At 38.0% G+C, this 17,943-nt stretch overlaps 1 protein-coding gene across 9 annotated transcripts in view; it reads left to right on the top strand.

Moving 5' to 3' along the window:
- Nucleotides 1–17,943, top strand: part of FAM135A (family with sequence similarity 135 member A) — a 142,701-nt gene that overhangs the window by 50,432 nt on the left and 74,326 nt on the right. For all 9 annotated transcript variants that reach the window (XM_056109611.1, XM_056109600.1, XM_056109591.1 and 6 more), the window contains 4 exons: nucleotides 10,000–10,139; nucleotides 10,225–10,295; nucleotides 12,543–12,716; nucleotides 17,230–17,356. In XM_056109611.1, coding sequence (XP_055965586.1) covers nucleotides 10,000–10,139; nucleotides 10,225–10,295; nucleotides 12,543–12,716; nucleotides 17,230–17,356 — 512 coding nt within the window. The remainder of the gene's footprint in view (nucleotides 1–9,999; nucleotides 10,140–10,224; nucleotides 10,296–12,542; nucleotides 12,717–17,229; nucleotides 17,357–17,943) is intronic.

Genomic DNA, 17,943 nt, shown 5'->3' with positions numbered 1-17,943 from the left:
AATGCAACAGTTATGTATACCTAGGTCAAGAAGTCAACATGACGAATGACCTGGCACCTGAGTTGCGCAGGAGGAAGAGAGCGGCTTGGAACACTTTCAAGAGCATCAAAGAAATAGCTACGAGGACGAAGAACATTTGGCTCCGGGCACATCTCTTTGATTCCACTGTTCTTCCTGCATTAACATATGCCTCAAAGACCTGGGCCCTGTGAAAACAGGATGAGAACGCTATTTGGGTCTCCCAAAGAGGAATCGAAAGAGCTACCGTTGGAGTAACCCTCTTCACTCAAATGAGAGAAAGAATCCAGAGTTCCGACCTCCATTGATGGTCAAGAATCAGGGACGCCGTCTCCTTTGCCAACGCGTCGAAAATCAGGTGGGCTGGGCAGATAATGAGATTTGGAGACAACTGCTGGACTAGAGCCGTTACTGACTGGATTCCACGGGATGTCAAAAGGCCATGTGGCCGCCCACCTATGAGATGGTCAGACTTCGTCAAGACCCTGAACAATCGGTTCGAGGCTCTTCATGTTCCTAGAATGAGCAGACGCCATTGGGTTACACTAGCAGGCAACAGGGACAAATGGAGACATGACAGTGCCCACTCGAGCAAATCAGTGACTAATGGGATGTCAAGTGATCAAGTGACATGTAAATTATTTCCAGCACAGTATTGTGCTGGCAGAAGTTTAAATTAGGAAATAACTATCATCTGCAACCACAGTTAGGAAAACAATGAGTATTTTTGGTACAGATAAAAATTGATTAAAAAGAAAGCATTCAAAAGAGAAGGCATTTCTGGTTCTTCAAGCTTATTACAGTTTGGAATGTTGTAGGAACAAGTACAGTTTCAACTAGGTCAAAGAGTGATCTTCATTTTTTTTTTTTCAAAAAAAATTTACTTTTATATTCATCTCTTTTTATAAATAGTGCAAATACATAAAATATATTTGTTACCTCGAAGGATTTGTAATGAAAATCATTGTTCAGCTATACAGTATTTCTCTAGTCTTAACAGTCTTATGTAGATATTATCATCTCCTATCATGATAAATTATCATTTGCCTTTCTCTACTTCTTCCCTCTCTTTCCCTACTTCTTGAGATACCATTATCATCCTTTCTTTGGCCATTACTGTATCTTTAATATAACAATGTCCCATTTCCTGTCTCAGCAAATGATGAACTTTTATTTTAAAATAAGCATGTAATAAATATCACTTTTCTCCCCCAAATTTTCTCTATCCCTGCTCCTCCCAAACTTGTTAGTTATATCCTTTGTTTTATGTTAGGAAGGGTACTAACCTTAGTGTTTTCCTAACTGTAGTTAAATCTTATGTACCTTGTCTGTAAATTGATCCCAAAGGTTGATAGTAAACAGCATTTACATTTTTGTGGTAGCATAGCAGGGAAAGGATTGGTAAATTGACATGATTATCCAACATAAAGAAGAGGATCTTTAGTTTCTAGGAAGGCAAGACAAATCTAGTTACCATTTTGTTACCTGGGTCATCTGTGTTATGGATTTATACTTAGATCCAGATATAGATATTGATATAGATATATATCATTATTTTGGAGCTGTAGATTCAAAGACACAGCTCTATTGTAGATAAAGATGTGGCTCAGAACCATGAGATAGCAGATTTCTTTTTATATTGCCCTGGAAAGTTTAATTTCTCTGTGTTTTAGTTTCTATTCCGTTAAACTGCTTTACAAAACCATTGCACATTAAATCAGCAAAGGTTCTTAGCAAACTATAAAGGGCTGTTCACATGTAAAGTGTTAAAATTAGATTTCTGGTAATATAAGAAAGAATGAGAAGCAGCCAAGTTTTGATAGTACAACAGGGTAGTCGTCTGTTCCAAATAAAAGCATTTAATGTCTATTGTAATCTGTTCTTTATTCTGCCTACCACAACTCAGTGCTTTTTTTGTGGGGGAGGGTTGGACCTACAGCGCGTGGTAGTCGGGGCTTACTCATCGTTCTACACTCAGATATCACTCCTGGCGGAGCTTGGGGGACCATATAGGGTACCAGGGGTCAAACCCATGTTGGTTATGTGTAAGGCAAACACCCTACCTCTGTGCTGTTGCTTCAGCCCCCCAACTCAGTCCTTTCTATAGAGTTGTGTTTTTTTTTTTAATTAACACTTTTCAAAGGAAAATTGGAAGTAAGGGTTTATTTTCAAAGTCTTTAACGGTGTGTTCAGTTGCTTTGCCTTGGCAGTGTTAGTTATCCACTTGCAATAAAATTTCAGAAATTTGAAGTATAGGGGAACAAGGGAATGACTCAGTGGCAACATGCCTGTCTTGAAAACCTGAGGTTGTTTGATCAATACCTGACGCTGCCCCACATGTGCCATCTCAATCCTGAAGGCACTGTTCTTGGGACATCCAGGTCCACAACAAAGTGAGCAGTCTGTATCTGCTTATTTGTTCATAAAATTGGTATCATAAATAAAAGATACCAATACTGCAGTACAGGGTAACTGAGTGCCACAGCCAGTGTGCAAACCCTGTCAAACAAACGGGCAAATATAGCAACCAAGTGTGTGAAAACCCTAGTAATTGTAACAGTAACAACAGTAAAAAGAGAATTTTTAAAAAATTTAAAATAGTACTAGCAAATTACTTCTTTCTCCCCATTAGTCATCTTTTTAAGCTTTACCCACTCACCAATTTTTCAGATCCTTTCTGTGACAGCCACTGACATGTGAAGTTTTCTTTAGTTGGTAAGGTTTTTCATGATTTGCTCCTATTCTACATGTCTAATATCATTTCACAACGTTTTCTTGTGGAACCACGTTTTCTCAGATTTGATGAGTTCTAACTTACCTCTAATTTGAATTTTGTGCACATTCTCCCTTATAACATCCTTTTTTTAAGCCAAGATAATTCCCGTAATTCCCAAGTTTTCTCTGACATAATGACACTTTCTTTCTGCCTCTTAAACTTTCCTCTGAAATAGAATTATTATAATAATAAAGCATCAAACATCATTAAAGAACAGTGACTTTTGGACTTAGGATATCGCTCATAGGATATAGTATGTGGCTTAGCCTGTACAAGACCCTGATTTTGATCCCCAGCACCAAAAGCCCACCTCCTTTTTCAGCTTAGCTCTGTGTGACCCTAGTGGTCACTGAGCTCTGCTCAGTCTAAATAACTCCAGCTCCTAAAGCACCACTGTGCCTGGGCTTTATTAATAAATATAGGACTGTTGCATTTTTGATGAGGTAAATTTAAAGAAATATGGACTTAGAGTTGATTCATTTTATATCACTAATACATTTCCATTAGTAGTAACTGAATAATCTTAACAACAGCAAATGGAAAACTCACCTTCAAGATCAAACTTCAAAAAAGTTTTGTGTAGATGATTAAACTTGTGTCTAATAAGCTTCCATTTTATTTACTCTAGACTTAACTTTTTCTTTTTGTCACTGCCATTACTTCCTTTTTACTAGAATTAAAAAATATGGTAATTCCATTGCCATTTGTCTTTACCTCTAAAAGAAAGATAAAAAGATTACCACATCATTCTGTAACTATTTGCTTGAATATTTATATCAGAACTAAACTGGGAAGTCTGAAAGTAAGGGTTGTGTTCTTTGTGTTCATATCTCTTTAGTGTTCAATAAATTATGGTTGAATATCTGCTTATTTGTTCACAAATAAGAGATACCAGTGCTGCTGTTTAACCTAAGGAAATAGAAGTACAGAAATAGAGTGATAGGAATCAAATATAATTTGCCTTGAGAATATTAAGTTTTATAAGCCACTACCATGTTTCTAAAGAAAAGTGTAAATTTGAAGTTTGGGGTAGCAGATTCCTGACAGTCAAAATGAAATTGGAATAATTTAAAAACAAGGAAATTGGGAAATAAATGTAACTGTTGGGTGAAAATTCATGTACTTCCTCCACACCCAACTTTGCCATCTCTGCAGGCCCACATCAATACCTCTGATCCTCTGCATGCTTTATTCTTCAGGTGAGGCTGACTTCCCACCTGATACCCCAGGACAGATTGCCTTCCCTTTCCCTACATCTGGGTCCTAGAAACCTCCACACCCACTCTGCATTCTGCCTTCTCTTCAGGCCAGTATCCACACCTCATACCATCTGTCTCCTCCATTCTTGGCTCCATCCACCTTTCCCACAGAAAAGCCCAGTGGTGGTGCTGAGAAATTATAGAGCCTGAGCCAAAAGGAGGCAGAAACAAGGTAGCATTATAAGCAGTCCCATAATCCATACTAGACATCTAATTCACAAACCAAATGTATCAAAAAGTCACTGGAAGGGGCTGGAGCGATAGCACAGCGGGGAGGGTGTTTGCCTTGCACGCGGCTGGCCCAGGTTCGATTTCCAGTATCCCCAAGCACTGCCAGCAGTAATTCCTGAGTGCATGAGCCAGGAATAACTCCTATGCATTGCTGGGTGTGACCCAAAAAGAAAAAAAGTCACTAGAAGAGAATCTATAGTGAAGCAAAAGAGAAACCTAATCCCCCAGAGAGTTCTCTTGGGAGCAATAATGAAGAAACACCCTCAGTTCATAATAGACACCAGGGAGGGGCTACGTAGAAGCACAACAAATTCAGTGAGTCAAGGTCATTGTATTAGTACCAGTAAGCTCTAAAGCCTCTCAGATGACTATGGATATACCGAGATACCATGACGAGGTTGTGTAATGAATTCAAATAAACAATTGTACAGATAGTTGATAAAGCTGTCACTGTCCTCCCGTTGTTCATCAATTTGCTCGAGCAGGCCCAGTAATGTCTCCATTGTGACAATTGTTACTGTGTTTGGCATATCGAATACGTCACGGGTAGCTTGCCAGGCCCTGAGTATCTCGTCACTGTGGGCCAAACCTGACTGTCCAATGGCCTCTGAAGGATGGCCACTGGGCCACCAAGGGGAACAGGCCAAGGCACAAAACCTATTCCCACCTGGGTTGGCCCAGCGCCTGCAACCCACTCCAGGGAGTGGACACATTTCTGCCAAAAGCCGTTGGGTTTCGAGATTTGTTTCTGAGTGTCTGGGATCATGGCCATTAAGCAGTTCGCTCAGGAACCAGAGAGGCCATGCCTCCAATTATAAAGCTGAGCCTGAGGTGGTTTGTGGGTGTGTCTCCCACGTACCTAACTTTTGCCCGCTTACTTTCTTGGTAAGCTTTGTCCCAAGTTTTTGGGATCCGGCCAAAGTCAGATCAGCAATTTTGGGGTATCTGGAAGTCTGAAGGCGTCATCAGGCTGCTGATGCACTCACCTCACAGGTATAGATTGACCTGCTGGCGCCACCATACCCCCAAGGAAAGTCATTTCTTAATGATCAAGGATTTACCCCGTCAAGAACTAATTCTCATATACATAAGCATAATGATGGGCCATAAAAATACTTTAAAAACTGCTACTGGACATGAAGGGGGCTATTGGCAAGAACATAATAGTAGTAAAAAGACATTAATATTCCTTAACACTGCTGGACAGATCAATTAGGCAAAGACTTAAGGAAACTCTGTCCTTGAAGAAAGAAATGAGAGAGATGGGTTAATAGACTTATAAATGACCATCCATTCCCCCAAAATTGAGTACAACTTTTTCTCCAATGCACACATGATATTAGGCAAACCATATGCTGGGTCACAATACGTATCTTCATAAAATCAAGTAAATAGATATCATTTCAGCTATCCTCTTAGACTATGTTGCTTTGAAAATATAAATCACATTCAAAAACAGGAAAAACAAAAATTTGGAAATTAAAGCATTTTGACTCAAAAAAACTTTTTTTTAACGAATAATGGTAAATCTGCAACTTAAGAAAGTTTATTCAGTAAGTACCGGGATCCTAAGTACAAGACATGGTGCTTACTCCTTAATAAAATCAATGAAAAAGATATATGTGGTTCTAAACTTCATGAATATGTCGTGGGCCATTGTGTTATCTTGGCCTTTGCCTGAAAGAGAAGAATCCAGTCAGGAGATCCTGGCTAGCTAGTGACAGGTTTTATTAAGAAAAAGAAAGGAGAGGAAAATAGGATGATGTGGAAGATATTCAGAGCAGACTGGACCAAGACCTGGATAGCAGCTCTAGCGTAAGTACTTCATGAGTTTTAGGTCACCATCTTTCCTTTGTTTTCAATTTGGGATGTTGCCATAATTTGTCTGCTGTATTGCCTTTAGCATTGGGAAGTCCTTTCCACAGGTGATTGTGTCCTCTGATGATATGCCCCTATTGCTGGTAGCACCTTTCCCTCCTCAGGAAGCACCATTTTTAAGAGTGTCCTATTTGTTCGTTTGTTTTTGCGTTCTCAGACTTGGTATCTCCACCCCAGTGTGCTTAGGTTCTGGGCAGTTTCCTATCTGCATTAGCATTCTGAGTGAGCTGGGAATGGGGTAGTGGCAAGGTCCTGTGTTATTTCCTCCTCCTCCCCCTTGCTCATGCTGATTAACTTCCTACTCTAACAGATGGAGGTTATCATGTCATAAATATTAAAACAGAACAAAATTCATGCACCTCAGTGGGAAAAACAACAATAAAAACAATTCAATTTTAAAATGGGTTTTTGATCTGAATAGGTGGTTTTCAAAGAAACGTGCATACAGATGGCCAGTGGGCATCTGAAAAAGATGTTTAGCATCATTAATTATCAGGAAAATGCAGTCAGAACCACAGTGAGACATAGCCTAGTGGAATACCTAGTAATCCAAATAAGATGTGGCAAAATAAAATAGTCTAGCCACTTTAGAAACTATTGAGATTCTTGAAAAAAAAAAAGTTAAAATAAGGGTTTGGTAATGTAGCTCAGTGGTATAGTGCTTGTTTTGTGGATGTATGTGTGTTTGATGATGGGGAGGGGGGGTCAGGCACGATCAATACCTGGCACCCACATACAACATTTAATCATAACTATTTTGTGATCTGCAATTCCATTGCTACCTATTTATAGAAAAAGATGAAACAAATAAAAAGGTATATATGCCCCTATATACTGGAGCTATATACTGGGCTGGAGCGATAGCACAGCGGGTAGGGCGTTCGCCTTACAAGCGGCCAACATGGCCGACCCGAGTTCGATTCCTCCGCCCCTCTCGGAGAGCCCGGCAAGCTACCGAGAGTATTCGATATGCCAGACACAGTAACAACAAAGTCTCCAATGGAGACGTTACTGGGCCCGCTCGAGCAAATCGACGATCAACGGGAGGGCCTTTACCTTACCTTTACCTTATGCCCCTACATTATTGCAGAATTATTGCAGTAGGTAGTCAAGAAATAAAGGATAAAGATGTATATCTGTTTAGATCATCTTCCCATTTTTAAGTTGATGTTTTGATGTTTGTGTGTGGGTATACTAACCCACACACAAGGGAATAATTCTCAGCCACAAAAATAAATGTAATTTTTCAATATGTGACAATATGGACTACCTTGAAGGTATTCTGATCATTGAAATAAGTCAGATACAGAAAAATAAATACTATGGTTTTGCTTACTTGTAGGGTCTTAAAAAAAAAAAAGTAAAACCAAGCTCATAGATACAGAAAATATATTGGTGACTGGGAGAAAAGGAAATGAGGAAGATAAAAATGGTGAAAGGTATCAGAAGGTACAGACTCCAATTACAAAATATGTAAGTCATGGAGTGTACTGTACAGCATAGTGACAATAGTTAATGAAAAGTCATCCCTTGGAATCTGCAGAAGATTGATTCTGGGATGCTGCTGATAGCAAAATCCATGGTTTATCAAGGTCCCTGTATTATTTTGTTACAATGTTTGCATATAACTAAAACATACTGTCCCAAATACTTTCAAGTAAGCCCCATATATATTCAAGTTACTCCTTTTTTTTCTCTATTCTTTTACCACAGTGTCTTGAAAACAAAAATTCAATATATGTATGTATATGTAGTTTATTATACCTGAAACTCTCTTTGCTATTTATTTTCTAGGAGTGAATTTTATTCCTTTTTCATAAAGCTAAACTGCATCATTAGCATAAATATTTAGTCTGGTTTACTTAAAATTTTGGGGGATCTTGGAATCACACTGGGAGTGCCCAGGGCTTACTCTTGGCTCTGTGCTCAGATATTGCTCCTGGTGGGGCTCAAGAACCATATGGGGTGCCAGGGATCAAACTTGTGTCAACTGCATTCTATGGCAAGTACCTTGACAACTGCACTATCTTTCTGGCCCCCTGATTTTATTTAATTGATATATTAAATAAGTGGAAACTCAACTACCTTTTGCTATACCTTCAAGGGATTTTTCACAGGTATAGCAGATGAAGTGTGTGGTGGGCCAGAAAACAGGGTTAAATTAAAGTGCTATAATCGGGTCAGCTGTGATATTGGGTACTTGGAGCCCAAGTGCAGCCTTCTAAAGAACCATTTTTATTTCAGACTCCAGTTACAAGTTCAGGAGGCTACAAGCTAATCACTTTTGGTCAAATTTGGGTTCCCTGTTACCCTGAAGGGCTGGAGTAATAGCACAGCGGGTAGGGCGTTTGCCTTGCATGAAGCCAGCATGATCGACCCGAGTTTGATTCCTCCACCCCTCTCAGAGAGCCCAGCAAGCTACCGAGAGTATCTCGCCCGCACAGCAAAGCCTGGCAAGCTACCTGTGATGTATTTGATATGCCAAACACAGTAACAACAAAGTCTCGCACTGGAGACATTACTGGGCCCGTTCGAGAAAATCGATGAACAACGGGAGGACAGTGACAGTTACCCTGAAAATTTTAATAGTTTGCTAGAACAACTCACATAACACTCAAGAACTTTCCCTACTTAATGAGTACTTACTGGATTCTCTGGGCTGGAGTGATAGCACAGTGGGTAAGGCGTTTGCCTTGCACGCGCCGACATGGCCGATCCGGGTTCGATTCCTCTGCCCCTCTCGGAGAGCCCAGCAAGCCACCAAGAGTATCTCGCCCTCGCGACAAAGCGTGGCAAGCTCCCCGTAACGTATTTAATATGCCAGAAAAAAAAAACCAGTATCAGCAAGTCTCACAATTTGTTGTGAGACGTTACTGGTGCCCGCTGGAGCAAATCAATGAACAATGGGAGGACAGTGCTACTGTGTTACTGGATTCTCTACTTTCTGGATCCTTACTACATAAGGATATAAATTTGAGTCATCTAAAGGGTGAGATACATAGCTCAAGGTCTGGAGAAGTGCCAGATTTTTTAAATTTCCTTTGCTCTCTCCCCATGGAATCAGTATGCATTACCTACAGGAAAAACATTATCAGAATATGTAGAAAATATCCTTAAGCAGAAAAAGCTCAGCAAGGCTTCAAAGTCCAGAGTTTTGTTGCATGGGGAGGATTGAAGCATTGCCCACGGCCCACGTGGCTCAGTTTCCAGCTCATGCTTGTATCATGTTCATGTTCATGCTTGCATCATGTGCCTCAAAACCCCAACTCTAGACTCATAGTTGGTCTTGCTGATGTGACAAGCACCCATCCTGAATCCTCCTCTTATCATAAGGAGAGGCCCCACCTTGAGTCACCCCATCAGTATAAGTTATCAGCCCCAGAATAGCCAGCTCACACCAGTCACTAGGAAATTCCAGGGATTGAGGCCTCCTCCCAGGAAGCCCTGACAGAAGCCAGCCAAGTTCTTTCTTCCAAGGGTTTAGAGGTTACCTCCCAGCAACCAAGACAAAAACTCACCATTATGTGTACTGTGCCGCTCTGGGAAACCAGATTGCTTGCTTTTGTAGTGTTTGGGTCAGTGTTCACTCTTAAACTAATCTACCTTGAGATATCCTAATATACACCTTCTCAACTTAAGCATAGTTTTATAACAATTTTATTATGGCTATAATGTACTTACCGAGTTGCTGTTTATCATCGAAATTAAGAAACTTTCAGAAATGTTCTAATACACAAGTGATAAGATTGTTACGGCATCAAGTGTATCATTTTAAAATACAGCTATTAATTTATAGTTTGTCTTTATCCTATTAATCTAATATATTATCTCTTTTAGGTATGACTTTAGCCTTTCCAGCTTCAGTTCACGATTCGCTGATTTGCAGTAAAACATTTCAAATTCTATATAAAAATGAGGAAGTTATTTTAAATGATGTTATGATCTTCAAAGTTAAAATGTTGTTGGATGAAAAAAAGGTAAACATCTCCACATATATTTTAAAGTCTCCAGGTTTATTTCTATAAATATTCAAAAATATCTCATTTTATAATATCTTTGTAGATCGAAGAAACCCTTGAGGAAATAAGTTTTTTGTTATTGTTGGATCTACATTTCACAGATGGAGATTATTCGTAAGTAGGCTAATCAGATAATTTAAAATCTTTAGTTATTCATGACTTTGATATTAGATCCTCATTTTCTTCTTAGAATCTAATGTGTCTCTTCTCTATTGGACTATACATCTTTTTGGGAAGTATTATGAAAATAGATCAGTTTACCTTTTTTTGCCTATTCTCGTTCCATGAGCACCTGTTAGCAAAAATCAGAAGAGAATGATTCCTTCTTCAGGCAGGATGTTTTTTAAATTCAGAGAGTTGTTGAGACTGATGAGTCTCAAATAAGTAATTTAAAAAATGTTAAAAGGGAAATACTGATGTGTAAGTACACTTGACTGTTGTAGTTTATTAATTTCTAGGGCTCTTGAGAAATGATTAGGACTGGCTGTCTGAACCTGCCCACACATCTGGGCATGCAATCATTTATTTCAAAGGCATCTTGTATTTGTTTAAAACAGTAATCAGTCAGGGGTAGGGTTTAAATGTTAGAGCATATGCCTTGCATGTGCTTGCATGTGCATGGCCCTGAGTTTTATCCCTGACACCTTATGTAAGCCTCTATACCTAGTATCCTTGTGGGTAGCCCCAACAATAGTTTAAAAAATAGTAATATAAGGGGCCAACAAGATTGTTTAAAGAACTAGAAAACATGAGACCCCTTGACTCACTGGCCTGAGCAGTAGGGCCCAGCCAGGCCTGCTCTGTTAATCTGAGTATCAGGTGTCACTGAGAGTGACCCACACACTCCCAACCATGATTGAGGTGGCATCTTTCTCCCCCACCTCGAAATCCAGTTTAGTGTTTTTTTTTAAATTTCAAATATGTTTGTAAAAATATATAATTCTTGGAAATTATATATCAATTCAGACTGCATATGATAAATAATATAAGCATGTATATAAATAACATTACCAAAAGGTTTATTTGAGATGTTCTCTGCTATTTGAAGGAATAAATGTTTCTTACATGGTAGCTGCTACTTCTCTATAATGTTAATTACAAAGAATTCCTTAAGTAATTCTTTTTTACTTTATATATTTATTTAATTTTGATTTGGGGGCCACATCTAGCTATGCGCAGGGCTTACTCCTGGCTCTGCACTCAGGAATTACTTCTGGCAGTGCTTGGGGGATCATATGAGATTCTGGGCATCAAACTCGGGTTGCTCACATGTGTTTTACCTGCTGTAGGACACTAGTAATACTGCTCTGGCCCCCTATTTTATTTATTTATGCGTTTGGGGCCACACCCTGTGGTGCCCAGGGCTAAGTAAGCCCTGGCTCTGTGCACAGGGATCACTCCTATCAGGGCTTGAACCCGGTTGCAAGGCAAGCAGTTTACCCACTGTACTACCTCTCTTACTCAAAGGATTCATTCTCAAACCAGATCAAAATTCTCTGAGTAGGCTGAAATGAGTAAGTTGTTCTATAATTAGTTACAGTGTGTGCATGAGTTTTTAAAAAAAAGTATGTATATTTTGGATATCGTTTTTATGGCATCCGAATTTTTTGATTGTTTTATATTTTGTAGTTTTGGGGCCAAACTCAGCTTTGCTCAGAACTTCAGGATTTATTTCTGCCGCTCTGCTCAGGGACCAGTACTGGCGATCCTTGAACCATATGTGGTGCCAGGGTTCCAATCTGGTTCACCATGTGCAAGTCAGGTGTCTTTACTGTCTTCCCAAACATGTTTATGATTTTTGCATGTGGCAAGCTACAGACTAAATAGCTATAGTAATATGTCAGCCAGTAGCTTGCATATTTTGTATAGCATTTAATAGCAAAATTTTGTACAGTGAAAATAATTTGGGGGCCAGAGCAATAGTACAGTGGGTAGGGCATTTATCTTTGCACTTGGCTGACCCAGCTTTGATCCCTGGCACTCCACGGAACCTGCTAGGAGTGATCCCTGAGTGCAGAGCCAGAAGTAAGCCCTGAGCATCACCAGCGGTGGCCCCCAAACCAGCAAATAAGTAGAACCAGTAAGTAAATTAATAAATAAAAATAAGATTAAAGGGACTGTTGTATGGGGACTTCAGAGAGGAAACATTTATCATGGATTGATAGAAAATTAAATGTAGAAGATTAATTTTTTATTGTTAGATTTCACATTCTAATACCAGTATGCTAACTTAAAGTTCATTCTCATTTTAAGTTTAAAAATAAATAATTCAATACCTTACTGTTTTGACAATTTAAATGATAAAATAACTGGCTTACTGTGTTCTCCATACCTTATATATAATTGTGTTGCTTTTTCTAGGGCAGATGATCTGAACGCCTTGCAACTAATAAGTAGCCGCACATTGAAACTGCACTTTAGCCTCCACAGAGGCCTTCATCATCACGCTAATGTTATGTTTGATTATTTCCACCTTTCTGTTGTGTCCGTTACAATACATGCATCATTGGTTGCACTACACCAGCCACTAATAAGGTAAATTTAAACAAGACCCTATTCCAGTTTATTACTACTCCATATTGAAAAGTTTACTTTGATAAAGACAGCTGAAACAGTGAAGAATTTTTAAATGCATAATTATTGGTTTTAAATATTTAATTTTATACTAAGATAATAAAACGAAATTTAGAGCATAGAACATTGTTACAAAGAAGCATGATAGTACCTCTGTCAGATAAACTGACCAAGAAAAATAATATGGAAATAATGAATATAGATTATTTGTTCTTTATTTACTTTTTTATACAATGCTGTAATGTAGTCATCTCCTGCTAAAAGAAGAAGTAAGCTTCTTTTCTTGTTTTTGTTTGTTTGTTTTATTTTCTCAAGTGGGCTAATTTTTTAAAAAATATTTATTTTAATTTTTTTATTGAATCACCATGAGATAACACAGTTACAAAGTTGTTCACGATTGGGTTTCAATCACACAATGTTCCAACACCCTTCCCTTCATCAGTGTGCATTTCCCACCATCAATTTCCCCTTTTTTCCTCCCTCCACCCCAACCCCCCAGCCTTTCTCTGTGACAGGCACTTTTCTTCTTTCTCTCTCTCTCTCTCTCACTCTATCTCTCATTTTCCTTTTGTGCATTATGGTTTGCAGTACAGATACTGAATGGTTATCATATTTATCCGTTTACCTGCTTTCAGCACTCACTTTTTGTCCAGAGTAATCAACAGCTATCGCTGTCATAGTGAACTTGTCTATCCTAACTGCCCTCCACCACTTGCAGCAAGTTTCTACCATAAGCCAATCCTCCTGGGACTTATTTCTACTGTCCTTGGGTTTTAGTCACCTACTATATTTTTTTATATGTCACAAATAAGTGCAATAATTCTGTGCCTGCACCTCTCCTTCTGACTCACTTCACTCAGCATGATACTCTCCATGTCCATCCATTTGTAAGCAAATTTCATGACTTTATTCTTCCTGGTGCATAGTATTTCATTGTGTAGATGTACATAATTTCTTTATCCAGTCATCTGTCCTCGGGCACTTGGGATGTTTCCAGATTCTATTATGAATCGTGCTACAGTGAACATAGAAGTGCAGATGGCTTTTCTGTAGTATGTTTTTGGGCCCCTGGTGTGTATTCCCAGAAGTAGTATAGCTGGGTTATATGGAAGCTCAATTTCTAGTTTTTTGAGAACTGCCTGTATTGTTTTCCAAAAGGGCTGGACCAGTCGGCATTCCCATCAGCAATGAATGAGAGTCCCTTTTACCCCACATCCTCCCCAGCACTGGTTGTTTTTGTTCTCTTTTTATTTGTACCAGTCTCTGTGGTGTGAAATGATACATCATTGTTTATTTTGATTTGCATCTCCCTGGGATGTAGAGCGTTTATTCATGTGCGTTTTGGCCATTTGATTTTTATGTTTTTCATTCTATACTATGTAGTAATTCTTATTTTCTAAGTTATTAATCATTTTGATGGGTCTTTACTAAAGCTTCTACAACTTATTTTCTAGGGCCAGAGGGATAGTACAGCAGGCAGAGTGCTTGCCTGGCACATGGCAGACATGTGTTCAATCCCTGGCACCCTGTATAGTCCTCTGAGCCCCACCAGGAGTGATCCCTAATTGCAGAGCCAGGAGTAAGTCCTGAGCACCATGGGTGTGACCCTAAAAGCAAAAAATTAAAAAAACTATTTCCTGTACCTTTTCAATTTAAAGATATTACAGTACAGATTATTCTGGATCATAATGGTTTGAGATACATTTTTCCCCCGCATTTCCATGAAATGAGTCATCTCTCACTAAGAATACAACTCAAATTGTAAAATATTGCTACGGGCAAAAAATTAACTTTAAGTTCATGACTTACCTAAATAATTCAGATAGATTTGATTTCTGAATTGTCTACAATTTCTCATATTAATATAATTCTGATTAGGGATGATGCTTAGAGTTTCGTTGTCACTGATTTATCAGAAAACAAAATAAGATAATTTTGTAGACATGCTCTCAATTTATAGCTGACCAGCACACTATCATGTAGCCCACAAGTAATAGTCTTCTATGCATTGTTTTAAGAACTATAATTGATTATATCCGTGTGTTATCCCATGACCTCCTTTAATACTTAGGGTTAGAAAGAAGTTATCCTGATAACTTGCCTTTTCTTTCTTATTCTGTATGGTCTATAACTAGTTGTTTTGCCATCTTTGTCTTACCTCTTACACCTTTAAGAGCCAATAGCTCTTCAACTATAACTTTTGTAAACAAGAAAATGTTTGCATTGTTATATGTAGTTTTATTGAAAACTTTAAAATTTTAGATGCTTATCTAAATAAGTTAATATATGATGACATCACTAAATAAAAATTTTTAGACAAGTAATAATTTGTAATAAAACTTTGAATTAAGTAGTATGCAATATTTTATGTGAATTACATGTAAGGTAATAATACTAAAACTATGTTTATAAAAACCTCTAATTTTTTGAATCGCTTAATTTTGTAATCTCAACAAGAATCTGTTTAACTTTTTTAAAAGTTAAAAAACTTTCAACTGTTCCTTTATAAAAGCTTAGGGTACTGATGTTGCTTTATAGGGTCCTGTAAATAGAGTAGTGCTAATCCTAGTGAGTTAAATGTGTGCTTCCTCTTGCAATGCAGCAGTTTTTGCCACAGACTAGTAGGAGAAAGGGGAACCTCATCTCCTAGAGACCATTTTCTGGAAGGAGAAGACATTTTTGGCTCAGGATCAGAAGCCATGAGGATTAACTGTTGGCTCTGGTTAGTGAATGGAAAAGATAACGAGTGCCTGCAACAGCTGAGGTCGCTGTTCTTTACCTAGCTCGGGATACTCCCTTTCTCGCGGCTAGAACTTGAACCTAAAAGGAGCAGCATCTTTCCCTGTCTTTCTTTGCCTGTAAATGAGAGGTTGAAAAGGGAAGCAGTGAACTGCTAAGGGAAAAAAGCTTGTTGCTGGTGGCATGCTGGTAAAAGGGTCATGCTAAGGGCAATATTCCTCACTATGCTTTAACAAATTTTTCCTGAAGCTTTAGGATAGGTGAACTTTTTATATCCTCTAAACACAATGAAAATATTTCAATTTCAATTTTATATATTATATTTTTTGAAAAGAGTTTTTTGTGGGGCCAGAGCATTAGTATATTAGGCAGAGCACTTGCTTTGCACTTAGCTGACCCCCATTTGATCCCCAGTACAACAAAGGGTTCCTGGAGCCCATGAGAAGGATCCCTGTACGCAGAGCGAGGAGTAAGTCCTAACACTGCTGGCTACAGCCCCCAAACAAAACAATAACAAAACAAAACAATAACAAAAAAAGAAAAATTGTATTTTTAAAAATTTCTATACTCAATTAGCTTAGACATTAAATTAATTACTAGTAGTAAATGGGATTCATATTTCCTATTTCCTTTTTATTTCTTTTTACATACCTATTTCTTATGTGTGAGTTTTTTGAGATACAACTTTTATGACAGTTTTGAAGAATACATCAATAGCATGTGAAATACACCTTTAGCTTGCAGCTTTCTTCTTTTCTGAGAGGTACATGTTTATTTTCCCAAAGCAAATTGATTTTGCAAATGAAAGCTACTGTTGGTGTAGCACTCCCTTTTACCATGTAGTCCATATGTTTTAGCCCATTTATAAGCTGACCAATGTTATATGTCAGATTTACATATTATTTTTTAAACCATCAATAAGAATGAATGAAAAAAGTTTCTTCTAACTTGATGGACTTTATGGAATTGTAAATGCAATGTTAACATTCACAACAGTTGTTCATACCAGTGGTTGAGATAGTGCCTTGAAACACTTACAAAAGTTATCTTAATAGAATTCTTAATCTTTTCATTAGGAAAATGAAGGAATACATATATATGAACATATATATGTATTTTTTAATAGAGGCAAAGGCCTAGAAAAGAGCCCAATGACTTGAGTATTTATTTTGTATACAGGAGGCTTGGTTTTGATTTCCTGTACTGACCGGCCCCCTGAGCACTGCCAGAAGTGACCCCAAGCACAAAACCAGGACTAATCCCTTGAGTATTGTCAAGTATGGTCCAGAAACAAAAAATAAATAATAAAGGGCACAAGTAGATTTACTTTTCTTTTTTTTTACATTTAACTGGGAGCACTTTATTTCTAAAATAGCACCCATATTTGATTGTTAACTTTATAAATCTGGTAAATATCTGGTAAATAGTTCTGATAGATATTTGTTTCCAAATTAACTTTCATTTGCCATTGAGATTCCTCCATTTTTTATGTCTAGAATTTTTTGAGGTTCCCTGAAACCAAATCATAGAGAGGTAATAAACATCTAGTCTTGCTTTTTTTTATATTCTTTTATCTTTATACTAATTCAAATTATTAACAAAGTTGCAAAATTACTTTAGATTACTTTGAAAACTGCAAAACCCTTGCTCTTTTATTCTTACAAGACTTCCTTTTGTAACTATTTGGCTTAACGTTCAAATATTTAAAGACAATAATAATGTAATACTTTACCAGCTTTCCTCGTCCTTTGAAGACTACATGGTTAAATAGAAATGCACCAGCACAAAACAAAGATTCTGTGATTCCTTCTCTTGAAAGTGTGGTCTTCGGTATTAACTACACGAAACAGTTATCACCAGATGTAAGAATTGAATATATTTATAAATTATTTCTCTTATTTCAAGTGAAATGTTTGACTGTTTTATCCATAAATGTGACATTTCTTTTATTAATAATTTGAACTCAGCAATATGAAAATATAATATATAATTCAGTATGACCTGCCTTTATGCGTTATGAAAACTCACTAGAGGAATTGTACAGGGATTAAGACATTTGCTTTGCATGCAGCTGTCTCTGATTCCATCCACGACACAGCCTGTGGTCGCCTGAGCATTACCAGGAATAATATCTGTGCATAGAGCTGGGAGTAGTCCCTGAGCACTGTTGGGTATGGCCACCCACTCCCTTGTCCACCCCGCACCAGAAAAAAAGGAAAGAAAACTATAAAATCTTTTTTGATAGCTGTATCACTGTCTCACTGTCATCCCGTTGATCGTCAAATTATTCGAGCGGGCACTAGTAATGTCTCTATTCCTCGCAGCCCTGAGATTTTAGCAACCTCTTCTTACTCATATTTTCCCAATGATCGGAGGCTCTTTCAGGGTCAGGGAATGAGACTTGATGTCTATACTGTGTTTGGCATATCAAATACGCCACTGGGAGCTT

The sequence above is a fragment of the Sorex fumeus genome, unplaced genomic scaffold (assembly GCF_029834395.1).
Source record: "Sorex fumeus unplaced genomic scaffold, SorFum_2.1 ptg000008l, whole genome shotgun sequence".
NCBI classification, from domain to species: domain Eukaryota; kingdom Metazoa; phylum Chordata; class Mammalia; order Eulipotyphla; family Soricidae; genus Sorex; species Sorex fumeus.
The sequence above is the reverse complement of the archived record's forward strand: the minus strand, read 5'-3'. Positions and strand labels throughout refer to the sequence as shown.